General features: G+C 44.2%; 1 protein-coding gene across 4 annotated transcripts in view; it reads left to right on the top strand.

Annotated features, from left to right (window-relative positions):
* Window positions 1-27,544, top strand: part of OCA2 (OCA2 melanosomal transmembrane protein) — a 280,525-nt gene that overhangs the window by 53,733 nt on the left and 199,248 nt on the right. For 3 of the 4 annotated variants that reach the window (XM_059877646.1, XM_024979496.2, XM_059877649.1), the window contains exons 6-11: window positions 541-613; window positions 7,297-7,457; window positions 9,230-9,312; window positions 10,702-10,855; window positions 23,395-23,466; window positions 24,636-24,701. In XM_059877646.1, coding sequence (XP_059733629.1) covers window positions 541-613; window positions 7,297-7,457; window positions 9,230-9,312; window positions 10,702-10,855; window positions 23,395-23,466; window positions 24,636-24,701 — 609 coding nt within the window. The remainder of the gene's footprint in view (window positions 1-540; window positions 614-7,296; window positions 7,458-9,229; window positions 9,313-10,701; window positions 10,856-23,394; window positions 23,467-24,635; window positions 24,702-27,544) is intronic. The other variant, XM_024979497.2, reaches the window with a different exon arrangement.

Raw genomic sequence — 27,544 nt, 5'->3', positions numbered from 1 at the left:
AACAGCAGCAGTAGTCAATCCTTGGAGAAGGCAATGGCACCCCACTCCAGTACTCTTGCCTGGAAAATCCCATGGACAGAGGAGCCTGGTAGGCTGCAGTCCATGGGGTCGCGAAGAGTCGGACACGACTGAGCAACTTCACTTTCACTTTTCACTTTCATGCATTGGAGAAGGAAATGGCAATCCACTCCAGTGTTCTTGCCTGGAGAATCCCAGGGACAGGGGAGCCTGCTGGGCTGCCATCTATGGGGTCACACAGAGTCAGACATGACTGATGCAACTTAGCAGCAGCAGCAGCAGTCAATCCTTAAAACTGTCAAATATCAATAATCAAGGCCCATTGTAGCAAAAAAAAATAGTTTAATGGATCAGAATTTTATCTTTTAATATCTCAGAAAAACTATTCAGAGTAAGTAGGTAAATTTTGGATACATCAAGCAGCACAATTATCATAACCCTATTTTCAGCTCTTATCAAAGTTATTAAATCCTATTGCTGTCACACCACAAATCTATCATTAAATGTTTCTGATTGTTGCAGATTTTATTTAGCCTGTATCCAGATCAAGGAAAGCTCTGGCAATTGCTGGCTGTGTCACCGCTGGAAAGCTACTGTATCTGAACCTTTTTTGAGATGGACGGTCACCCGTGGTTGAGTCACAAAGTGAAAAGACCTGAGAACTGTTATGATGGTTTGCTCAAGGTCACAGCATAAGCAATCATGATTACTCCCCATGTGTTTTTTGTTCCTCCAGGATGTTTGTTGAAAGATAAGGCTTCAGAACATAAAGGGAGGGGGCTTTAGTGAGACAGCAGTGGATGGGTGGTGGGAAGATTCCCCATGGAAAGGTGACAGCAAACAGTGTATTTTAGTTAAGGCCCAGCTTTCTGTGGCTGTTGGATGCTCTTTCTGTCCCCCCAACCCCACCCCCAGCCCCTGACCTCTTATGTCTTAGCTTAAATGGTTCCTCTTTACCTAACTTTAAGTTCATTGGTTCTTTCCTTGGCAGTGTCATCTGAGCTTGATGATTGCTTGGTTTCCTATCCTCTGGGATCTCTTACCATTTTGTAGGTCTCAGCTGCTACAACAGAACCATAACCTGGATGACTTAAGCAACAGACATTTATTTCTCACAGTTCTAGAGGCTGGACATCCAAGGTCAGGATGGGCTGATTTGGTTTCTAGTGAGCACTCTGTTTCTGGCTTTCAGACGGCCGCCTTCTTGCTATGTCTCCTATGTTTGTGTATATGTGTGTGTGTGTGTGTGTAAAGAGTGAGAGCTCTCTGTCTCTTACAAGAACACTGATACTATCAAATCTGGGCCTCAACCTATGACCTCATTTACTTTCAGCTATTTCCTTAGAGACCCAGGCTTCCCAGGTGCCTCAGTGGTAAAGAATCTGCCTGCCGATGCAGGAGACGCAGAAGACATGGATTCCATCCCTGAGTCAGGAAGATCCCTTGGAGGAGGACATGGACATTCAGTCCATAGCAGAGATGAAGTTTTAAGCTTGAAGGTGAACTCACCTTAACTTCTATGGGCCAGGGGGAGTTATGTAAATCCAATTAAATGTTGGCTGTCTTGTGGTCTATGGTTGCCATGGTAACCATCAGTGCCCCAGACACCTGGAATTTCTCAGCCTTCTTTCATCTGCCTGCCAGGCCCTGCACTGTTCCTACCCATTCTTCAGGGGTAGGGCTGCTTTCTCATTTTACCTGCCCCCAGCTCTTAGGGTTCTGCTGTACTCTTGGGCTCCAGATTTGATGTGCTTCCCTGTTAAATTCAGGCTTTCTTAGGGATCTCCCCATTCCACTCATTGTCCCTGTGAGAACTTGCTGGAGTTCATGGAAGAAGAAGAGCCTAGAAGATGTTAGCATCCCTATTCGGTGGCTCACCAGGCCAAGGTCAAGGCCTAGTTGAGAAGAGGGCTCAGAAGATCCTGACTCAAGTTTGGTCAAGGAGGAGGTTCTGGACAGTGCTTCTGAGCCCAATATTAGATGAGCTCTGAAGCAAACTGAAGGAGAAGCCTGAGAGTCTCCACAGTTTAGGTGAACCTTACAGATTTGTTCCGTGCACTGCAGCAGCACATTGCTGGCAGTTCAGAAGAACTTTGCTTGTGTGTCTTTCTTTCCATCATGCATGGGCCTTCAGGATATAGTTCTCTGTTCTGAGAACACCAGACCAGAGTAGATGGTCATGCTTGTTAGAAGAACAGTACGAAGACCGTGAGCTGGGAACTCCCAGGAGAGTGGCCCTGGTGCTCACAGTGGGGTTGGGTCAAGTCAAGCTCGATCAGATCAGATCAGATCAGTCGCTCAGTCATGTCCGACTCTTTGCGACCCCATGAATCGCAGCACGCCAGGCCTCCCTGTCCATCACCAACTCCCGGAGTTCCCTGAGACTCACGTCCATCATCCAGCCATCTCATCCTCTGTCGTCCCCTTCTCCTCTTGCCCTTAATCCCTCCCAGCATCAGAGTCTTTTCCAATGAGTCAACTCTTCGCATGAGGTGGCCAAGTACTGGAGTTTCAGCTTTAGCATCATTCTTTCCAAAGAAATCCCAGGGCTGATCTCCTTCGGAATGGACTGGTTGGATCTCTTTGCAGTCCAAGGGACTCTCAAGAGTCTTCTCCAACACCACAGTTCAAAAGCATCAATTCTTCGGTGCTCAGCCTTCTTCACAGTCCAACTCTCACATCCATACATGACCACTGGAAAAACCATAGCCTTGACTAGACGGACCTTTGTTGGCAAAGTAATGTCTCTGCTTTTGAATATGCTATCTAGGTTGGTCATAACTTTCCTTCCAAGGAGTAAGCATCTTTTAATTTCATGGCTGCAGTCACCATCTGTAGTGATTTTGGAGCCCAGAAAAATAAAGTCTGACACTGTTTCCACTGTTTCCCCATCTATTTCCCATGAAGTGATGGGACTGGATGCCATGATCTTCGTTTTCTGAATGTTGAGCTTTAAGCCAACTTTTTCACTCTCCACTTTCACTTTCATCAAGAGGCTTTTTAGTTCCTCTTCACTTTCTGCCATAAGGGTGGTGTCATCTGCATATCTGAGGTTATTGATATTTCTCCCGGCAATCTTGATTCCAGCTTGTGTTTCTTCCAGTCCAGCGTTTCTCATGATGTACTCTGCATAGAAGTTAAATAAACAGGGTGACAATATACAGCCTTGATGTACTCCTTTTCCTATTTGGAACCAGTCTGTTGTTCCATGTCCAGTTCTAACTATTGCTTCCTGACCTGCATACAAATTTCTCAAGAGGCAGGTCAGGTGGTCTGGTATTCCCATCTCTTTCAGAATTTTCCACAGTTTATTGTGATACCTACAGTCAAAGGCTTTGGCATAGTCAATAAAGCAGAAATAGATGTTTTTCTGGAACTCTCTTGCTTTTTCGATGATCCAGTGGATGTTGGCAATTTGATCTCTGGTTCCTCTGCTTTTTCTAAAACCAGCTTGAACATTAGGAAGTTCACGGTTCACATATCACTGAAGCCTGGCTTGAAGAATTTTGAGCATTACTTGCTGGAAAGACGGCTTAAATTTGAGTCATGGATTTGAGTAATGGGAAAAGCAAGAGGACCATGATTGGATACAACAGAGGAAGAAGATGATTTCTTTGTCTTCTCTCTTCCATGATTTGGTCTGGCTAGGACTCTGGTATAAGTTCAAAGGACTTGAAGGATGATACTGAAAACGGATATTTATTAGTTAGACCAAGATGTTTTGGGGACATAAAATGTGGTTAGAATCATGTTGGTCTCCAGAGAAGTAGAGAAATGAATAGCATGTAGTTTCTTCACTTGAGGAGCTAGACCGGGGGGAGAAAAATCTAAAACAGAGAAGAGTATGTTGTGAGTGAGCACTTTAACAGAGTAAGCCTGATCTACAGAGGACACAGGCAGGAGTGAGGATCCTCTCAAGCTGTGGATAACAAGGAAGGGTTTAAGGAGAGGAGAGCTTGAGCAATATCTTAAAAGATAGTGGGGTTCTCTAGGTTTGGGGGAGGCCTCTGAGGCAAAGACAAGATATGACTTTAGCAGAGCAGACCTTTCAGAATGGCTGGAAGGCAAGGATCAAAGCTGCCTGCAGGGTGGGTTTGACCACAGGTCCAAGTTGCTGGGATCCATAAGTCACTGCTGACACCAGAACATTGCAGTGGGCTTTGACTCCCAGGCACAATGTGGGCATCTGGAAAAACAGAGGGAGAGGAGGGCAGAGGTACATGTGGTCCAGTGTCCCTTGGATTTTATGTGCACTCCATTTGAGTGGTGGTTAATCATAGTGTGTTTTAATCTTCCTTCTAGGGAGTGACACCCCCACAAGGACAAAGACCTTGTTCCATCCTCCTTGCTCTTTGTTTGCAATGTGCTATGCTCTGATTAGTCGCTCAGTTTGACTCTTTGCAACCCCAAAGATTGTACCCCACCAGGCATCTCTGTTCATGGGGATTCTCCAGGCAAGGATATTGGAGTAGGTTGCCATGCCCTCCTCCAGGGGATCTTCCCCACCCAGGAACTGAACAGGGGTCTCCTGCATTGCAGGCAGATCCTTTACCAGCTGAGCTACCAGGGAAGCCCTATAAACATTCATTACATTATTAGAAGAAGCCTCTGCTTCTCTGATATTAGCCTTCGAGGGTGCTGATCCATCTCCTGGGTTTCTGCAAGGTCTCTAAAGTTTCTTCTGTGCTGAAATATCTTTTCCCACTCCATACATATCATGTGTCTGCCTTGGGGAAAGACCAAGACAGGAATAATTTCAGTGTGGCAGAATCATCAGTGTCTCTTTGGGCCTTTCCCTACTATATCCTGCCTCATCTGTGACTTCTGTTTGCCTTTTGTCCTTTTTGGAAGCCATGTAGCAGCATAGCTGTGGGTAGATGCTTTCTAGCCGAGAGCTGGCTGCCCATTCTCAGCTCTAATATAGGAAACAGTGCTGGAAAAAAAAAACACTTCCTTTTTTTAAAAAATATTAATTTTAATTGGAGGCTAATTACTTTACAATATTGTAGTGGTTTTTGCCATACATTGACATGAGTCAGCCATGGGTGTACATGTGTCCCCCATGCTGAACCCCCCTCCTACCTCCCCCCATACCATCCCTCAGGGTCATCCCAATACACCAGCCCTGAGCTCCCTGTCTGATACATCAAACCTGGACTGGCAGTCTATCTCACATATGGTAATATACATGTTTCAGTGCTATTCTCTCAAATCATCCCTCCCTCGCCTTCTCCCACAGAGTCCAAAAGTCTCTTCTTTACATCTGTGTCTCTTTTGCTGTCTCGCATAGAGGGTTATCATTACCATCTTTCTAAATTCCATATATATGGAATTATAGTATAGTATAGTATATATTAGTTAGTATACTGAATTGGTATTTTTCTTTCTGACTTACTTCACTCTGTATATTAGGCTTGAGCTTCATCCATCTCATTAGAACTGATTCAAATGTATTATTTTTAATGGTTGAATAATATTCAATTGTGTATATGTACCACAGCTTTCTTATCCATTCGTCTGCTGGAGGACATCTTGGTTGCTTCCATGTCCTAGCTATTGTAAACAGTGCTGTGATGAACACTGGGGTACCCGTGTCTCTTTCAATTCTGGTTTCCTCAGTGTGTATGCCCAGCAGTGGGATTACTGGGTCATGTGGCAGTTCTATTTCCAGTTTTTAAGGAATCTCCACACTGTTCTCCATAGTGGGCTGTACTAGTTTTCATTCCCACCAACAGTGTAAGAGGGTTCCTTTTTCTCCACACCCTCTCCAGCATTTATTGTTTGTAGACTTTTTGATAGCAGCCATTCTGACTGGCGTGAGATGGTACCTCATTGTGGTTCTGACTTGCATTTCTCTGATAATGAGTGATGTTGAGCATCTTTTCATGTGTTTGTTAGCCATCTGTATGTCTTCTTTAGAGAAATGTCTGTTTAGTTCTTTGGCCCACTTTTTGATTGGGTCATTTAGTTTTCTGCAATTGAGCTGCATGAACTGCTTATATATTTTTGAGATTAATTCTTTGTCAGTTGCTTTGTTTGCTCTGCCATTTGGAAGGCTGTCTTTTCACCTTGCTTATAGTTTCCTTTGTTGTGCAAAAGCTTTTAGTTTTAATTAGGTCCCATTTGTTTATTTTTGCTTTCATTTCCATTACTCTGGGAGGTAGGTCATAGAGGATCCTGCTGTGATTTATGTCAGAGAGTGAAAAACACTTTATTTGTCAGGATATTTTTGTACTTAAACAAACAAACAAACAGTGCGTCTTGCTAGGGGAATTTTAAAAAAGGGTTAACTATTCACTGGCACTCCCCAACAGTCTGTTTAAATCCCGTAAACACCCTGGCAACAGTGAAGTTCTGCCTTCTCCCAAGTCAGCTCCATAAACCACCTGTTTCTTTAAGGGTTTTAAGGAAGAGTAAAGGAATTGGTCACTGAATTGTCCTGCAATCAGTGAGCTGCTGCTAAGACTTTTGAAACCTCACATAAAACATAGATCATTTTGAGAATCATTTTTTTGCACCTACAGCAGCTTTCTCTTTTGGAGCAAGATATCTGGGCTAGCTCCTGTTTAGAATCCCTGGCGTGGGCCCCAGACCTTGCAGCAGAGGTGAGAGTCAGCTGGCACAGAGAGAGGGAGCCTGAGAGCACAGACCCTTCCATCTGTGCAGCACACCAGTGCAGGGTGTAGGAGTGAAGGGGCCAGGTTGTGGTGGGGATGCAAGAGCATGAGGGTTACATGTTGAGAGGAAGGAGCATCTTTTCCCTATAACTTCCCTGATTCAGTCGTTCACAAGCTTCGAAGGGATTTCCCTCCTCTCAAGGCAATGGACTTCATTGGTTTAGCCGGTTTAGGATTTCTTGTTCAGTTCTCCCTGTGATTTCTCACCAGCCACCTTAGGATTTGGGCATGGCTGTGGATTAGTTCATCTGTTCATTCAGGAGGCCATCCTGTCTGTTGCTCACCATGAGTCCAGGAACTGGGACAGGGGTTTTATTCTGGCTGGCAAGAGTGGTAGCAGAGATGATTGTAGGATGCGAGACACCAGCTAGATGTTAAAGCAGATGATTCAAAACACAATTAAAGAAAACAAAACCAATAGCGTGTGTCAGGAGTGAGGGGCTGAAGAAGCAGGAGCAGGCAGGGTAGATGGAAGGGATGGCCTGGACGTTCCTTTCCTTGTGTGCCTCCCGAGATGGGTGTTCCCTGGGAGGGTTGGGGCGAGGGGGTGTAGTCCAGGCCTGTCCCTCTTGTGCTGTAGTTTGCCTTGACACTCCCCCAGCTGTGAACCTCAGCAGCCACGCAGACTCCATGCTGCTCCAGGTGGGCCTGGCAGGGGCCCTGGTGGCCGGCAGCCCCAGTCATCTCGGGAGAGAAGAGCACGTGATGGTGGAGGTGACCCAGGCCAACACTCCAGGCTCCAGGCGGCGGCGGCCACAGCAGGTTACACCTAAAAGTTACTTGAAAAGAATTGTAAAAAATCATTTTATTTCTTTATAAATTGAATTTCTTCTTGAATGGATTTGATGGGAGCCCTAGGGCAATGACACCATTATTAGGCAAGCTGTTATGTTTTACTTTGTCATGGAAATTCTCTTTTCTCTAAGGCAGTTATAAAACTCTCACAATTTCAGTAAAGTCAGGCTTTTGAGGTTTCTTTATTTTTCAATTTAGAGTGTTTTTTTTTTTTTGATAATTCAGGGAAACATATTTTTGAAAGTGCAGTTAAATCTGAGCCTTACCTCATGGTACAGAAGATAGTTCAACACTATGGTTCCCTTGAGTTTGTGGACTCTTAGCTAAGTTTGTGTCTGCTTTCCCCGAGCTTCTGCTTCTGTACCAATATGACCTTGTACTCAGCATCTAAGGCAGGGACTTTATTATTGCACATCCTGCAAAGGTTAGGAGAGTCAGCAGTCCCAGCCACCATGTCCCAGAGCCCAGACAAGGCCTAGTCTCGCTCTCTCGTTCCCCAAATCCTGGCCTCAGGGACTCCCCTGGATTTTCATGATGACTTTCATATGAAGTCATATCCCTAGTTCACAGATTTTCCCTGTTATAACTAATAGAAGGAAACGCTTTTGGTATATGAGGCTGTGTCATCCAGAATGGAGTATGACTGCAGTAATGGTGGGTACAGCACCCATCACATTTTTCTGCCATACAGAGCAGTGTCCCCAGAGCCAGAGTCTGATTATGAAGAAGGCTGCGGTTTCATGGACAATGGCTGATGTAGCACTGATGTTCTAAACTGGTTGCTCTGGCCATGGTCTTAGGACATGAACTTGGCTTCCCTGTATGCATTGCATAGTTCGCTGGCAAGGGTTCCACAGTAAAGATGAGATGGGCACATTTAATCTGCTGATGGTTTCCTCTGTGACCTTGTGTGGAGGAGGCTATGACCTTTTGTAGCCTGCTGACACATCAGTAGTTGCCTACCCTTGGGTCTGTACTGAGCTTCCCAGCTCCAGAAACACAACACAGGAGATTTTTACTGAAGGGTTTTTTTCTTTTTCCTGATACAGTCTTTCCAAACACGAAAGTTTTAAGAGAAGTTGTGATCTCTCATTCAGGCTTTGACCAATTTCAGAGTTCCTTTTTCGATTTTCTTTATAATTTGTGGGTGGCAAGACTTCTGTCCTCCCACTGAAATTTCCCCAGCAGCCATAGCCAGGCCTCCCGCCTTTGCCCCACCAGCACCTCCATCTCTGCACACATCTGGCCCCTTTCATCTGGCTTTTCCACTCCCCTGCCCTTGACAAGGGCAGCTTGGCCTGTGAAACTAGAAGCTCATCCTCAGGCCCTCCTCCCATAGGCTTCTGGGACCCGGGTGTGGAGAGTTTCCTGCTTCCAGTTTGCAAACAGAAAGCAATCTTTCTGGTCAGTTGCCTCAGTGGGTTCAGAAGACTGTCTCCAGTAACATGCAGTGATTTCCTTTTCTCTTAATGGGTTTTATTTACTTCTGTATTTTTGTGTCTTTGTACATGAATTCTGTATTTGTATTTCCGTATTCTTTTTCTTAAACACAGCCCTCCAAATTATGGATGTTTCCAGCTGCACATCACCTGGCTGTCTCTAACATCTCTGTGTGAAAAAGACTTGTGCTCTTTTCTTTCTTCTTATTCTAGACAAGCACCTACCCTGAACATTGCTGGACCCCAGCTGATGGCCCAGACTCAAAGCCTTACCAGGATTTCATGCTTCGACTTTTGCAGGTCACTCATAATTGGACGATATTTTTAAATCCAAGTGGAAGTGAGCACGTGGTGGTGAGCAGGACCTTTGAGGTTCTTAGCAGGTAGGTCTTGGTGACTGAAGTCTCAGGGAAGCTCCTCTGGGACATGTTCCCTAGAGAAGTATGACCCTTGGGACTCCAGTTATGAATAGCTAGCAAGTTATGGGCTTGGAGTTGCTCCTTTTGTGTAGCCAGTGAGCATGAGTCTGTGGTGGGCGTCAAAACCACAGGTGTCAGGAAGTAAGACTGCAGAACCCATTTTGAAGCAAACTATGTTTTACAGCTGATACTTTAAATTCATTAATATCATGAAGCTACGCAATGGGGAATTCTGGTATATCTTAGAATTCTTTTTTCTGTAACGCCACTCCATGTTGAGTCAGTGCTTTTGATTACTATATAAGTTTGCTAGGCCTGCTGTATAAACACCACAGACAGGTGGCTTAAACAGTAGACATCTATTTCCTCAAGCTGGCAGAAGGGTATGTCCCTCCTGAGCCTCCTCTCCTTGGTGTGTGGATGCTGTCAACCCTCTGCATCTCTGTGGGCCAAATTCCTTTTCTTACAAGGACACCAGTCATGTTGGTGTCACTGTTTTTCACTTAATCACCTTTGTGAAGACCTTATCCCCAAATACAGTCACATCCTGAAGTATGGAGAACTAGGATGTCCAGATATGAATTTTGAGGGGACATAATTCAGCTCAGAGCAGTTACTGAAATTTTAGAGTCTATTTTCACCAGGCCACATACTATTGATCTTCATGCTTCTTGTTCCTGGTGTTTTCCCACCATTAGTGACAACCTGACTACCTGTTCTCAGGTTGCACATGACCCTTTTCCAAATGTCTCACATGCGAGAATTGTTGGATTTGCTATTTGTTAGCATGGGCTTCTCAGGTGGTACTAGTGGTAAAGAACCCACCTGCCAATACCAGAGTCATAAGAGACACAGGTTCGACCCCTGGGTCAGGAAGATCCCTGGAGGAAGGCATGGCAACCCACTCCAGTATTCTTGCCTGGAGAATCCCATGGACATAGAAGCCTGGGTTGCATAGAGTCAGACACGACTGAAGTGACTTAGCATGTGCACAAAGCAATCAGATGTGTGGTGAGGAGGAAGATGGAAAATTAAACGGTTTAAACCACTGTGAACATCCTTGCTCCTGTTCATTGCTGGACTGGTGGCCTGTTATGAGGCAGGCAATGCCTGATGGAGGCTGAGGAGCTATGTCAGAGGGGCCTGGCTATGGGGAGGCTGTGCATGTATTCACGTGGCTTGCCTGTGCTCAGGGCTCCTCATCTGGCAGGTTAGGCACTCTGAGATCGGTTCAGGCTCTGGTTATAGCCATGGGCGACTGGTGTTGGGAAGAAAGCTGAGGGAGCAAGTGCTGATGGTTGATGTCAGGTCTGTTTCCTTAACCAGTGGTAAGATATTTGCTTCATTCTTCAGAGAGCCTGTTTCCATCAGCATCCGCGCCTCCCTCCAGCAGACCCAGATTGTTCCTCTTCTGATGACTCATCAGTACCTCCGCGCAAGTGTTGAAGCACAAGTGACCATTGCTGCGGTCATCCTCGCTGGGGTCTACGTGCTAATTATATTTGAGGTAACTTGCATGCCTGCTCTCCTGGGTTTATCTGTGCCCACAGGTAAGTGTATTTTAACATGTTGGGTGCTAGGGATGGGCTCAGTCTTGCATTTTAATTGAATTGAAATAGTGTCTTTCCTAAAAAGTAACATTTCCCTCATTCTAGGTAGAAAATTGCTCTGTACTGGAATATTTGCTGAATCTTGGCAGTTGCCATATGCAAGATGAGTTTTGCCAGGCACTAGAAAAAGTTTATTGAGAAAACTGAATGTGCACATGATTTTCTCACCCTCGATTTGCTGCTCACACAGAATGCCCCTGAAGAGACAAGTGTTGAAACTTTCTGAGAATCGGGGTCTTTGTCTGTAAAATGGGCGTGTTAAAATACCCCCTATTTTTTCATAGGATTGTGTGCACAATGAGGACCTTGGAGACCTTGGGCTATGTGTGGGGAAGGATTATCTGTTATGTTTATCAACTCAGCTAATGAGCCCAATGATTTCATGTCCCATCAATTCAGTGTTTCTGGAAAATTTTAAGTGTGGCTATACCTTCAATAGCATTAAACAAAGTACAGATACTGCCTGACTGGGCAGGTCCATTGTTGTTTTAGTTGTGAAACCAGATTTACAGCAACACACAGATGGGACTTTTGGCCCCACTGGGCTGAGCCTGGAGGATCAGGAGGTGAAGGTGAAGGTAAAGGGATGTGTCTTCTCAAAATATGAAAAGTGCCCTGGAGCTTCAAGGAGGTAATCTGAGGGGGGAGTGGCCAGGAAAATTCCCGAAATTCCCTGAGGCTGTCTGATCTGTCTGTGAGGAATGCTGGCTTCAGCAGGTTGAGCCCATAGTTGTCCAATAAGGTCCATCCATGGGTTTAGTTGCTCTGTCTCATTTATTCTGGGGCGGCTCTATTCTGTCCTCCCCCCACCCTACCCCAATCAATATTATTATTGTTTCAGGGTTCCTATGACCACACACAAAACTCTGTGATCAGGCAGAGTCTGGAGGAGTCCAGGAGCAAGTTTCTTAGCAGTTTTCTCCTCAAGGAGCCACAGAGAACATATTACTTCCTCCAACGGCATTGTTTAAGGGCAGGCTGCTTGAGATGTAGAGCCCAAGGTTTTTGTTGATGTGATTTTATAATCACAAAATTAATACACAGAAATCCCTTGCATTCCAGTACACTAACAATGAAAAATCAAAAAGAGAAATTAAGGAAACAATCCCATTCACCATCACAACAAATAGTATAAAATATCTAAGAATCAGTTCAGTTCAGTTCAGTCACTCAGTCGTGTCCAATTCTTTGCAACCCCATGAATTGCAGCACGCCAGGCCTCCCTGTCCATCACCAACTCCTGGAGTTCACTTAAACTCATGAATAAACCTACTTAAAGAGACAAAAGATCTGTATGCAAAAAGCTATAAGACACTGATAAAAGAAATCAAAGAACATGGACAGATGAAGAGATACACCATGTTCTTGCATTGGGAGAATCTGTATTGTGAAAATGACCATACTACCCAAAGCAATCTAAAGATTCAATGCAATCACTATCAAATTACCAATGGCATTTTTTCAGAGAACTGGAACAAAAAATTTTACAATTTGTATGGAAAAACAAAAGACCCCAAATAGCCAAAGCAACCTTGAGAGAAAAACATGGAACTGGAGAAACCAGCTTTCCTGATTTCAGACTATACTACAAAGTTACAGTCATCAAGACAGTATGGTACAGGCACAAAAACAAAAATATAGACCAATGGAACAAGACAGAAAACCCAGAGATAAACCCATGTACCTATGGGAATCTTATCTTTGGCAATGGAGGCAAGAATATACAATGGAGGAAAGACTATCTCTTCAATAAGTAGCATGCAAAAACTGGACAACTACATGTAAAATCATGAAACTAGAACACTTCCTAACACAGAACACAAAAATAAACTCAAAATTGATTAAAGACTAAAATATAAGGCCAGAAACTATAAAGTTCTTAGAGGAAAACATAGGTAGTACACTCTGACATAAATCACAGCAATGTCCTCCAACACCCACCACCTAGAGTAGTCAAAATAAAAACAAATGGAACCTAATTAAACTTAAAAGCTTTTGCACAGCAAAGGAAACTGTTCAGTTCAGTTCAGTTGTTCAGTCATGTCCAACTCTTTCCGACCCCATAAACTGCAGCATGCCAGGCCTCCCTGTCCATCACCAACTCCTGGAGTCCACCCAAACCCATGTCCATCAAGTTGATGATGCAATCCAACCATCTCATCCTCTGTTGTCCTCTTCTCCTCCTGCCCTCAATCTTTCCCAGCATGAGGGTCTTTTCCAATAAGTCAGCTCTTCGCATCAGGTGGCCAAAGTATTGGAGTTTCAGCTTCAACATCAGTCATTCCAATGAACACCCAGGACTGATCTCCTTTAAGATGGACTGGTTGGATTATTTACAGGAAACTGTAAACAAGGTGAAAAGACAGCTCTCAGAATGGGAGACAATTTCAAATGAAGCAACTGGCCAAGGATTAATCTCCAAAATATATAAGCAGCTCATATAGCTCAATATCAGAAAAATAAGCAACTCAATCAAAAAATTAGCAGAAGGCCTAAACAGATATTTCTCCAAAGAAGACATAGAGATGGCAAATAAACACATGAAAAGATGCTCAACATCACTCATTATTAGAGAAATGCAAATCAAAACTACAACGAAGTATCACCTCACACCAATCAGAATGGCTATCATCAAAAAACCTATGAACAATAAATGCTGGACAGGATGGGAAGAAAAGGGAATCCTCCTGCACCATTGGTGGGAATGTAAACTGATACAGCCATTATGGAGAACAGCATGGAGATTCCTTAAAGACTAGGAATAAATCTACCACGTGACCCAGCAATCCCACTACCGGGTATGTACCCTGAGAAAACCACAATTCAAAAAGACACATGGACCCCAGTGCTCATTGCAGCACTATTTCCATTAGCCAGGTCATGGAAGCAACCTTGTTGTCCATCAACAGAGAAATGGATAAAGAAGATGTGGTATATTACTCAGCTGAATATAAAGGAACGAATGTGAATCTGTTGTAGTAAGTCAGAAAGAGAAAGACAAATATCATATATTAATGTATATAAATGGGATCTAGAAAAATGATACTGATGAATCTATTTGTAGGGAAGGAATGGAGTTGCAGACATAGAGAAGGGACTTGTGGACAGAGCAGGGGAAGGAGTGGGTGGGATGCATTGAGGAAGTAGCATTGACACATACACACTATCATGTGTTAAACAGATAGCTAGTGGGAAGCTGCTATATATCACAGTGAGCCCAGCCTGGCCCTCCGTAATGACCTAGAATGGTGTGATGGGGGAGAGAAGGGAAGCTCAAGAGGCAGAGGAGATATATATCTGTATCTATATCTATATATAATGACTAATTTGTGTTATTGTACAGCAGAAGCCAACACAACATTGTAAAGCAATTTTCCTCCAGTTAAAAAAGAAAAGAAAAAAAATAAGAAAATATCACATTAGGCATGACTGTTTCTCCTAACTCTCAAAGAATCCAGATGTGCACAGGTGGTCTCAGCTGTTCCTACCCTCCCTCTCCTGCTACCTTGCCTTTGCAGGTGGCTCTTGTGGTAAAGAACATGCCTGCCAATACAAAAGACATAAGACATGTGGGTTCAATCCCTGGGTCAGGAAGATCCCTTGGAGGAGGGCATGACAACCCACTCCAGTATTCTTGCCTGGAGAATCCTATGGACAGAGGAGCCTGGCAGGCTACAGTCCATGGGGTCCCACAGAGTCAGACACGACTGAGTGACTTAGCACACACAGAGGACAGACAGCACTGTGGGTTAGTCTGGAATCAGAAACGCCAACACAGCCTAGCTTGGGTGCCATCCCCAAACCACCCTTCCCTCACAGACACATGGACACACCCATGCTGAGGCAGTTTGTTTGGTAACATACAGACCCTGCCAAACCATCACAGGTGGGAACATAACAGATGAGTTTAAGAAGAAAGTGGGTGTGCTGGCTCTTATGTGAAGTGCCTTTGACACTCAGACCTCAAAGACAGTGATGAGACTACCCCCATCACTGACTACCCCAGTGAGGTGGCAGCTGGCCCACCCCTCAGATATGGCCCCTGCCTCTCCTACACACAGAAGGCCCTGGGCAAGAGAAATGCTCACAAGAGCAGTAGGGGTTGGGGGAGAAAGAGCAGAGGCCCTTGTTGCCAGGCCCTCCCAAACCACTGGCCAGCAGGTGAACCCTCTTTCATTCCTTATGAAGCTTCTTAGGCAAACTGGACCCCTTGATGAAATGAGATGGTTCATGGTGACATTCTCAAAGGAGACTCCAGAATAGCAATGGATGCCAGAAATTCCCTCCAGTGGCAGTGCAGTGAGAAGTGCAGCAGTCGGTGCTCCCCCAAGGTAGGTCCCGAGCTCAGCAAGAGTTATGAGATTCTCTCCAGCTATGTGAGAACCAGGCTCAGTGGGCTCTGGCACCGGAAGGAGAAGGCACCACCCCTCCCTGTAGGGGTATGGTCACCTCCTGCTTCCAGTCAGCCTCTCAGCATCTGCACATGTGGTCAACAGGCCTCTGCTCACTGTAATTCATAAGAGACCCAGGCTGCTTCTCACCTGGGCACCACTGAGGCAAGAAGAAGGGGGAGTCTCTCTTCTCATATCCCAACAAGCAGAACACAGTTTACAACCAAATCTGACTTCAGAGGGAAGGGTAGGCAGTTCACCATGCACAAGGACAAGAAAGCATTCACATGGAAGAACAGGCAGGCAAGGCCCACACTTTCAAAGAGGCCAAAGCACCCTCTTCCTAGGAGATAAGGGAGGGTATAAAGAGGACCCACCTGGAAGGTAGTGCAGCAAACAGAGCAGTGTTACTACCTTGTAGGCAGACAGGACCCAGCCCAGGAAAATTGGAGCTGGCCCAGGTCTTACACCAGAGCACAGAGAGGCAGGGTGTCACCTCAAGGGACAGCCAGTTCATGCCCTACAAACCAAAAAGTTCTCTAAGTTTTGCAGATGAAGAAAGTGAAATGTGGAGAATTTACTTAGCATCTAAAAGCCCATAATCACCCTACTACATCATGGCAGGAAGAAACAATTGGAAACACGGCCTTCAACTGGACGCACACTGTAAGTGCTAAAATGCCTATGAAATGCAGAGTGGTACTGAATTCAAGGCCCGGAACTGTACCACTTGTACACTGGCCTGGGAATTTTTAGAAACACAGGATTCAGAACCGAGGAATGTCTAGGAAACCCACCACCAGTGTTTCTGCTGTCACTGTGGATCAGTTGGCTCCTGCTGTTGCCCTCCTGTACTGGGAGGGAAGGGGCTCAAGAAGGCACAGGTACCTCCCTCCATGAGCAGCCCCTCCCTAAACAGAGGTGCTCCTGCTGCCCAATGCTCCCCAATCTAGGAGAATTTATATGAGATGACACAAAGCAAAGGCTCCCAGAGCTCATGTGGGGTCCCTAGAGAGCAAGGCACACATGCAGTGGCATACAGCTGCTTGCGGACAGTGTACAGCAGCCAGCACACCACATGGGCAGAAATGGCAGCCATGGGAGTTCCACATATCTGCAGATATTTAGGTATCTCATTCTTCTAATGAGTCTCCCTGCACTTCCTTTATCCTTGCATTTACCAAAGTAGCCCAAGGAAGAAGATTAGTCAACCATCTCACGTTCTGATCATTTAAATGTAAACTGGGAGATGATGTCAGCATCATGGCAGCTTGAGATATCCCTCCTTTTTGTCCCCCTTTTCTGATAGCTAACTAGGCATCCATCCACAAAGAAAAAGTACCTCTGTAGGAGCAGTGAGATTCAAAGGACCTAGGAGGAGCCTCTCCTGCCTGTGCACCCAGTAATAAGCAAACATACCCTAGCCTAAGCTGTGAAACCAGCAGGAGCCAGCAATGACAACCTAATCTCTCTTGGCTGCTATCAGGGAAAACCTAGACAGTGCTGACCTGAGCAGATACCCAGGAACAGCAGAGAGTTTGTAGAAGCCCAGCCTTTCTGAGAGGAAATTACAGCATGTCACTGAAGGAAAACAGTACAAGTTAGGACACACTGGAGAGGGTCATAGGACCTTGGTCAGCACTGCCCCTCTCCTAAGGCCACATTCCGCTGGGCTGAACTAACTGATAGGGAGTAAGTGCTTGGCTTCCCCAGCTGTGCAGGATGCAGGAAGAAAACCAACTTATCTCTGCCAGAACCCGAGTACTCAGGCAGGGCATCCATGCTTGCAGGGAGGGAGGTCAGGAAAGAGTCAAGTGAAACTATCAAAGGGCATTAAAGGAATACATTTTCTGCTGACTGCACTCAGCACTTCAGCAGGAAATCTGATTATTGATCTGGAGAAGCTCATCCTAGGATCCCCCCAAGGCCTGCAGGCATCCCTAATGCCAACCTCTCCCTGTCTCCCCCCACTGCCTTTGTAGTGGCTCCTAGTACATGCTCTCTGTGTGGTGGTGAGAGCACTGTTGGTCAACAGTAGATGGAGTGCTGCCAGAAAACAGACTGGCTGTGGGCAAAGGAGAACTGGAGCTATAGCACCGCCTACTGCCAACAAAAGGGGCTTTTCCAGCAGCCAGCCTGGTGAGCTGCAGAGCCAGAGAACACATAAAAGCATACACATTCTGTCACAAGAAGGAGCAAGAAGAGTGCAGCAGGTGTGTCCACAGGAGGTCAGAGAAAGTATCAGGCGTAACAGAACAAACAAACAGTATATCCCATCTGAATACAACTAATAAAGATTTGAGGAGACGTCTGTTACTTTGCTGACAAAGGTCCATGTAGTTAAAGCTATAGTTTTTCCAGTAGTCATGTACAAATGTGAGAACTGGACCATAAAGAAGGCTGAATGCCGAAGAATTGATGCTTTTGAACTGTGGTGTCAGAGAAGACTCTTGAGAGTCCCTTGGACTGCAAGGAGATCTAACCAGTCCATCCTAAAGGAAATCAGTCCAGAATATTCATTGAAAGGACAGATGCTAAAGCTGAATCTCCAATACTTTGGCCACCTGATACAAAGAACTAACTCATTGGAAAAGACCCTGATGCTGGGAAAGATTGAAGGCAGGAGGAGAAGGGGACAACAGGATGAGGTGGTTGGTTGGCATCACTGACTCAATGGACATGAGTTTGAGCAAGCCCCGGGAGTTGGTGATGGACAGTGAAGCCTGGCGTGCTGCATTCCACGGGGTCGCAAAGAGTTGGACATGACTGAGCGACTGAACTGACTGACTGACTGCTACTTCAAATGAGAAAGCATCAATGTAAAGCTACAAGGAATATGAAAAATCAAGGAAATAAATCATCACCAAAGATAACAACAGTCATTCAATAAGTTAACTCAAAGGCACAGAATGTTGCTATCTTGCTGATAAAGTATCAAAAGTAGCTATACCGATGCAGAGAACAAAGTACTGGTTACCTGCAGGGAGGAGGTGGAGGCAAAATATAAGGGTGGAAGAGTGGGAGGTACAAAGTATTGGGTGTTAAGATAGGCTACAAGAATGTATTGTACAATATGGGGACTATTGCCAACATTTTGTAATAACTATTAATGGAGTGTAACTTTTAAAACTGTAAAGTAATTAGCCTCCAATTAAAATAAATAAATTAATTAAAATAGTTATACTGAGGATACTCAATGAGCTACAAGGAAAGACAAAAAGATAATTCAGTGAAATCAGGAAAACAACACATGAACAAAATGAGAAAATTAACAAATGAATAGAAATCATGAAACAGAAACAAACAGAAATTCTGGAGCTAAAGAGCTCAGTGAGGAAGATGGAAAATGCAATAGAACATCAACAGCAGAGCAGACCAAATGGAAGATAAAATAATAAGTGATCATGAGGAAAGGAGTTTTGAATAACCCAATCAGAGGAGACCAAAGAAGAAAATGAAAAAGAGCAAAGAAAACCTTCATTGTCTGTCAGATGTTCATGTAGGATAACTGGATTCCAGAAGGAGACAAGTGAGAGAAGGGGGAAGAAAGTTAATTTAAAGAAGTAATCGCTGAGCTTCCAGTTTAGAATGGCAGAGTAGAAGGGTGGGCACTCATGTCCTCCTGCAAGAGCACCAAATCACAACTAGCTGTTGAATAACCATCCACAGAAGGGCACTGGAACCTACCAAAGGAAAAAAAAAAGATGCCCCATATCCAAAAACAAAGAAGAAACTGCAGCAAGACAGTGAGAGGGGCACAGTCACAGTAAAATCAAATCCCATACCTGCCAGATGCGTGACCCACAAACTGGAGAAGAGTAATACCAAAGAGGTTCTCCCACTGTTGTGAAGGTTCTGAACCCCACGTCAGGCTTTCCAGCTTGGGGATCTGACAAAGGGACTGGGAATTCCCAGGGAATTTACCTTGAAGGCCAGCGGGATTTGATTACAAGACTTCCACAGGACTGGGGGAACCAGAGATTCTGGTCTTGAAGGGCACAAACAAAACCTTATGCACATCAAGACTCAGAGGAAAGGAGCAGTGACTCCACAGGTGATTGAACCAAAACAACCTGCTAGATTTGGAGGGCCTCCTGTGGAGGCATGGGTCAGAAGGGGCTCACCACAGTGATGGAGGTATTGGCAGTGGCAGTCTGGAAAGGTCCGCCTAAGGTCTAATGGTGACCCTCTTGGAGGTCACCATTGACTGGACCATAGGGCCCATAGACTTGAGGGCTGGGTCTTCTCAAGTCAAAAAACTACCAGGGAGGGAGGGCAACCCCACCCATCAGCAGATAACTGGATTAAAGCTTTACTGAGAAAGGCCCTGCCAACCAGAGCAAGACTCAGTTTTTCCCACCACAAGTCCCTTCCATCAGGAAGTTTACATAAGCCTTCTCGCCTCTTCCATCATGGGGCAGACAAAAGAAGCAAGAACTACAGTCTTACAGTGACTAAAGCTAAAACCACATTACAGAAAGGTAATTAACAAGAAGAAAGCAGAAGGTTATGTCCCAGATGAAGGGACAAGATGAAACCCCAGACAAACAACTAAATGAAGTAGAGATTGGCAACCTTCCAGAAAAAGAATTCAGAATAATGATAGTGAAGATGATTCAGGACCCTGGGGGTGGGGGCAAGGGGAAATGGAGGCAAAGATTGAGAAGATGCAAGAAATGTTTACCAAAGACCTAGAAGAACTAAAGAACAAACAAATATAAATAAATAATACACCAGAAGCAGGGATCAAGACCATCCCCATGGAAAAGAAATGCAAAAAAGCAAAATGGTTGTCTGAGGAGGCCTTACAAATAGCTGTGAAAAGAAGAGAAGCAAAAAGCAAAGGAGAAAAGGAAAAATATTCTCATTTGAATGCAGAGTTCCAAAGAATAGCAAAGAGAGATAAGAAAGCCTTCCTCAGTGATCAATGCAAAGAAATAGAGGAAAACAACAGAATGGGAAAGACTAGAGATCTCTTCAAGAAAATTAGAGATACCAAGGGAACACTTCATGCAAAGATGGGCTCAATAAAGGACAGAAATGGTACGGACCTAACAGAACCAGAAGATATTAAGAAGAGGTGGCAAGAATACACAGAAGAACTCTACATAAAAGATCTTCACAACCTAGGTAATCACGATGGTGTGATCACTCACCTAGAGCCAGACATCCTGGAATGTGAAGTCAAGTGGGCCTTAGAAAGCATCACTATGAACAAAGCTAGTGGAGGTGATGGCATTCCAGTTGAACTATTTCAAATCCTGAAAGATGATGCTGTGAAAGTGCTGCACTCAATATGCCAGCAAATTTGGAAAACTCAGCAGTGGCCACAGGACTGGAAAAGGTCAGTTTTCACTCCAATCCCAAAGAAAGGCAATGCCAAAGAATGCTCAAGCTACCGCACAATGGCAGTCATCTCACACGCTAGTAAAGTAATGCTCAAAATTCTCCAAGCCAGGCTTCAGCAATATGTGAACTGTGAACTTCCTGATGTTCAAGCTGGTTTTAGAAAAGGCAGAGGAACCAGAGATCAAATTGCCAACTACCACTGGATCATTGAAAAAGCAAGAGAGTTCCAGAAAAACATCTATTTCTGCTTTATTGGCTATGCCAAAGCCTTTGACTGTGTGGATCACAATAAACTGTGGAAAATTCTGAAAGAGATGGGAATATCAGACCACCTGACCTGCCTCCTGAGAAATCTATATGCAGGTCAGGAAGCAACAGTTAGAACTGGACATGGAACAACAGACTGGTTCCAAATAGGAAAAGGAGTTCGTCAAGGCTGTATATTGTCACCCTGCTTATTTAACTTCTATGCAGAGTACATCATGAGAAACGCTGGACTGGAAGAAGCACAAGCTGGAATCAAGATTGCTGGGAGAAATATCAATAACCTCAGAGATGCAGATGACACCACCCTTATGGCAGAAAGTGAAGAGGAACTAAAAAGCCTCTTGAAAGTGAAAGAGGAGAGTGAAACTGTTTCACATTCAGGAAACTGAGATCATGGCATCTGGTCCCATCACTTCATGGGAAATAGATGGGGAAACAGTGTCAGACTTTACTTTTTGGGGCTCCAAAATCACTGCAGATGGTGACTGCAGCCATGAAATTAAAAGATGCTTACTCCTTGGAAGGAAAGTTATGACCAACCTAGATAGTATATTGAAAAGCAGAGACATTACTTTGCCAACAAAGGTCCGTCTAGTCAAGGCTATGGTTTTTCCAGTGGTCGTGTATGGATGTGAGAGTTGGACTGTGAAGAAAGGGAAGCGGCGAAGAATTGATGCTTTTGAACTGTGGTGTTTTAGAAGACTCTTGAGAGTCCTTTGGACTGTAAGGAGGTCCGACTAGTCCATCCTAAAGGAGATCAGTCCTGTGTGTTCATTTGAAGGACTGATGTGGAAGCTGAAACTCCAATACTTTGGCCACCTGATGTGAAGAATTGACTCATTGGAAAAGACTCTGATGCTGGGAGGGACTGGGGGCAGGAGAAGGGGATGGCATAGGATGAAATGGCTGGATGGCATCACTGACTAGATGGGCATGAGTTTGGGTGAACTCCAGGAGTTGGTGATGGACAGGGAGGCCTGGCATGCTGCGATTCATGGGTCACAAAGAGTCGGACACGACTGAGCGACTGAACTGTACTGAGAAGCAAACACTAGCAGAATAACTGAGGCAGAATGGACAAATGACCTGGAGGACAGAATGGTAGAAATCACTGGCATAGAACAGAATATAGAAAAAAGAATGAAAAGAAATGAAGACAGCCTAAGAGACCTCTGAGACAACATTAAATGCACCAACATTTGCATTATAGGGGTCCCAGAAGGAGAAGAGAGAGAGAGAAAGGACCTGAGAAAATATTTGAAGAGATAAGACCTGAAAATTCCCATATATGAGATAGGAAATAGTGAACCAAGTCCAGGAATCACAGAGAGTCCCAGGCAGGATGAACCCAAGAAGGAACACACTGAGACACATAGTAATCAAACTGACAAAAATTAAAGACAGAGATAAAATATTAAAAGCAACAAGAGAAAAACAACAAGTAACATACAAGGGAACTCCCATCAAGGTATTAGCTGACCAATGGCAACCCACTCCAGTATTCTTGCCTGGAAAATCCCATGGACGGAGGAGCCTGATAGGCTGCAGTCCATGGGGTTGTAAAGAGTTGGACACGACTGAGTGACTTCACTTTCACTTTTCACTTTCATGCATTGGAGAAGGAAATGGCAATCCACTCCAGTGTTCTTGCCTGGAGAATCCCAGGGATGGTAGAGCCTGGTGGGCTGCTGTCTATGGGGTCGCACAGAGTCGGACACGACTGAAGTGACTTAGCAGCAGCAGCAACACAAATTCTACAAGCCAGATATATTTAAAATTATGAAAAGGAAGAGCCTACAACCAAGAATACTCTACCCAGCAAGACTCTCCTTCAGACTTGATGGAGAAATCAAAAGCTTTCCAGATAAGCAAAAGTTAAGAGAATTCAATACCATCAAACCAGCTTTACAACAAATACTAAAGTAACTTCTCTAGGCAGGAAACACAAGAAAAGGAATAAGACCTGCCAAGAGAAAATAAACCCAAAACAATTGAAAAAATTTTAATAGGATCATACATATAGATAATCACCTTAAATCACCTTTCTTTAGAAAGCAGACTGGTGATAGCTGTGTGTGCGTCTAGGGCATCCAGACTTTGAAACCCATGATTTATCTATTGTCCTAAATTCCCTGGTGGCTCAGCTTGTAAAGAATCCACCTGTAATGTGGAAGACCTGGGTTTGATCTCTGGGTTGGGAAAATCCCCTGGAGAAGGGCATGGCTACCGCTCCACTATCCTGGCTGGGAGAATTCCATGGATTGTGTAGTCCATGGGATCGCAAAGAGTCGGACACAACTTTCACTTTCACTTTCAATAGGTATGGTATAGAATGGCCAATCTTCACAAATACTTATACCAATACAAGCTTCTGTGTGTTTTAAAATCCTGTGGACTAGAGTGAAGTAATGTTCTATGCTTCTTTCCAGATTGTTCACAGAACACTAGCAGCCATGTTGGGGTCCCTTTCAGCATTAGCAGCGCTGGCTGTGATTGGTGACGTAAGTTGTAACATTTTGAGTCAAAGGCTTAGCATTTGATAGAATGTCAGCTTCAAAGGCAGTCCAATAATTAGGTGTTATTTTAATATACTATTTCACGTTTCCTGTTAAGGCATGAACTAATGAACTTTATACCATTGATGAGCAATTAACATTTGATTTTATCACACACACCCCATCTTAGCTGAGGAAAGGCTCATGATGGTCAAGTACTCATTCAGGCCATGCACCTGAGCAATGTTAGAGCCAGCCATATGCACTGTCAGCCCTTGGAGACCAGGGGAGGCCATCCTAGCTGGAGCAGAGAGGTGGGAGATAGTGAGGTTGGGGACAGACATCAGGAGGTCCCTGGAAGTGCATGTCTGTGAGGTGATACTGTCCCCTCAGGATCTGAGCATGTTCCATCCTGCAGAGACACTGGAATGAATGTAGAGAAGCAAGAGAGGCCAAATACTCTGGAGATGGAGGCCTGGGGTTGTTTGAGGAGCAGTGCTGCACTGACCAAGGTGGCCACACATGGAACTTGGGATTCGAAAAAAACTCTGTAGAATTTCACAGATTGTTCTGAAAAATGTTTCTAAAGGCCAGTCAACCAAAGAGTAAAAATAATATGTGAGACCTTGTTATTTATTTATTTTTCTCTTTTATGGCTAGAATTGGTATAAACAAACACTCACTCTCAGGGTAAAATGTCCCAGAATCCTAAAACTTACACATAAACCTCTGTTACTTTGATTAATTGTTAAGGAGTAGTGTAGTAGTAGTTATTTAATTTTGGAAATAATTGATATGGCATATGCCTTGTGCTGCAGGAAAATCTCTGGACCACTGTGAAGTCCTTTTCCAACAACGAGGCTCTCCAAGTGCCCTCACTTCCCAGTCTGGGCTCCCAGTTCCCCATGATCCTACCTTTCCTTAGGGACAGGGACAGGGCTTAAGAAGTCTGCCTTTCTCATTGACAAGTGCATAGTTTTGATGTTACGATGCTTTGGGTCACGACTGTTTTTCAGTAATGATATAATAGGATTTCAAAGGCAAGTGGATGGTGTGATTTTTGTGATTTTCAGCTCTGGCCATGAGTGGGTTTTCTGTAAAGTGCACATGTTTACAGCTTATCACCAGGAGGATGAGGCCCAGGACTAATTGGCTAATTTGTGGTTTGATTGCAGAGACCCAGCCTGACCCATGTGGTGGAGTGGATTGATTTTGAGACTCTGGCCCTGCTGTTTGGCATGGTAATGACAGTCCTCCCAGTGGGACTGGGCCCCAAGTTTGCTGTAACCTGGGACTTTCTCTTTTACTGCTGTCACTGCTAATTCTTAAGGACACCATGCTGCTTGACTGTTAGGGCTTGATTGAGAAGTGTTTGCAGGTCTAGCTAATTTCTCCTGATGAAGAATGGAGTGATTGGTGCTCTGGTTGGTTAGCTGGAAAATTTTAGCCTAAGGCCTCTCTAACAGAGAAATAATCTTGCCATTGAGAAAATTCAGCAGTTTTTTGAGTTACTGTCCTTAAAATATAAAATGCTATATCTTAAATAAATAAACCATATAAATTTTTCAGTGATTGAAAAAGTACCTTTAATTATATGGATAAAGGAAGAAAGGAAGAAATTGTCCCTAAGTGATAGTTTGTTAATTTACCATATTTTCAAGTGACCACTCTACTGCATGCTATGGAGAGTGTCACCAAATCAACCTGTAGGAAGGGAATTTTAAGGCACACTAGTGAGTTAGTGGGAGAAGGCAATGGCACCCCACTCCAGTACTCTTGCCTGGAAAATCCCATGGACGGAGGAGCCTGGTAGGCCTGCAGTCCATGAGGTTGCTGAGAGTTGGATACGACTGAGCGACTTCACTTTCACTTTTCACTTTCATGCATTGGAGAAGGAAATGGCAGCTCACTCCAGTGTTCTTGCCTGGAGAATCCCAGGGACGGTGGAGCCTGGTGGGCTGCCGTCTATGGGGTCTCACAGACTTGGACATGACTGAAGCGACTTAGCAGCAGCAGCAGCAGTGAGTTAGTGTGGAACATGAGTCATAAACAGATTTAGTTGGAATAAGGGGAATTTGACAAGGGTCTGGACAGCAGTGGGAATGGCTCATGTGTCCTTGAACAGACCCCACAGTGGCTGAGTGATCTGAAGGAGGGCTGTGCTGCTCTAGGTGTCAATGTGATCCAAAATAACTGTCTGCTTTGTGGATGCGGTGTGGGATTCAGGTCAGTGCTCTGAATTCAGGCTTTATAGAGAAACTAATTTTTGTATTGGGTTCTGAAAAGTATATAGGGTTTGGACATATGGAAGGAAAAAGGAAAGCGTACCAGATATCTCATAAGTTTTTGTTATAAAAAAAAGTTTAAATGATTGGTGTATTAGTTTGCTGGGACCGCCATTATAAAGTACCATACACTGGGTGACTTAAACAACAGAAATGTATTTCCTCATAGTTCTGGAGGCTAACGTCCAAGATCAAGATGTGTGCAGTGTTGGTTTCTTCTGAGGCTTATAGATGATCATCCGCTCAAGTCCTCACATGATTGTCCCTCTGGGCGTGTCTATGTCCTCCTCTCTTCTTATAAGGTCAATAGGCATATTGGATTAGGGCTTCACTTTAATTTAATTATCCTCTTAATACAGTTATATTGGATTTTAACAATGAATGGCTTAATTTTTTCTCAGTTGGAATCAGTTCAAGAAGGTTCTATATAGAACTTTGGGGTGTGTGTGGTCCAGAGACAGTCTGTATAACCAGACCCCTGTCTTTTTTACCCTGTTTATTTCCAGTCATCCACCCATGGGACCACTCACCCAGTCCCTGAGTTCCAGTCTCTCTTGGGTGGTTCTGGCAGCAGACATGTGTAACAGTTTCACCACAACAGTGGAAGACCACACGGGACCTACCCTGTGTAGTTCACCTACACATGTGGTCATTCATGTGTAGCTTCCATTGGTGTGAAGCATCACACTCTATAAGTGGCCTCACAGTGGCCATTTGGATAGGATGAACAATGATGGTCATTATAGATGAGGCAGAGATTTGTACTGTTTTGCACTGTTTTTGTGAAACACAGTTTTGGGCCCACTATTTTCTAAAGTACTTTAGTTTACATAATTCACAACAACCTTACGAGGGAGTAAGACATACAGAAGTAAGGTGAGAAAACCAAAGTACAGAGAATTAAATAATTTTTTTTTTTTGCTCAAGGCTCTGTTTGACTGTTTGCAACCCCATGGACAGCAGCATGCCAGGCTTCCCTGTCCACCACCAAATCCCGGAGTTTGCTCAAATTCACGTCCAGTGAGTCAGTGTTGCCATCCAACCATCTCATCCGCTGTTGCCCCATTCTCCTCATTCCCTCAATCCTTCCCAGCATCAGGGTCTTTTCCAGTGAGTCAGTTCTTCGCATCAGGTGGCCAAAGTATTGGAGTTTCAGCTTCAGCATCAGTCCTTCCAATGAATATTCAGGGTTGATTTCCGTTAGGACTGACTGGTTTGATCTCCTTGCAGTCCAAGGGATTCTGAAGAGTCTTCTTCAGCACTACAGTTAGAAAGCATCAATTCTTCAGCACTCAGCCTTCTTTATGGTCCAGTTTTCACATCTGTATATGACTACTGGAAAAACTATAGCTTTGACTATATGGACTTTTGTCAATAAAATAATGTCTCTGCTTTTTAATATGCTGTCTAGGTTGGTCATAGCTTTTCTTCCAAGGAACAAGTGTCTTTTAATTTTGTAGCTGAAGTCACTGTCCTCTGTGATTTTGAAGCCCAAGAAAATAAAATCTGCCACTATTTCCATTTTTTCCCTATCTATTTGCCCTGAAGTGATGGGACTGGATGCCATGATCTTAGTTTTTTGGATGTTGTATTTTAAGCCAGTTTTTTCACTCTCCTCTTTCACTCATCAAGAAGCCCTTTAGTTCCTCTTCACTTTCTGCCATTAGAGTGGTGTCATCTGCATTTCTGAGGTTGTTAATATTTCTCCCAGCAGTCTTCATTTCAATGTAACTACGCTTATAAAATTTAAGCTAGTTTAAAAAAAAATAAATGTAATTTAAGTCAGTTTAAAAGTCTTA

This window comes from Bos taurus, chromosome 2, assembly GCF_002263795.3.
Source record: "Bos taurus isolate L1 Dominette 01449 registration number 42190680 breed Hereford chromosome 2, ARS-UCD2.0, whole genome shotgun sequence".
Lineage (NCBI taxonomy): Eukaryota > Metazoa > Chordata > Mammalia > Artiodactyla > Bovidae > Bos > Bos taurus.
Note: the sequence above shows the minus strand (reverse complement) of the source record. Positions and strands in the feature narration are given on the sequence as shown.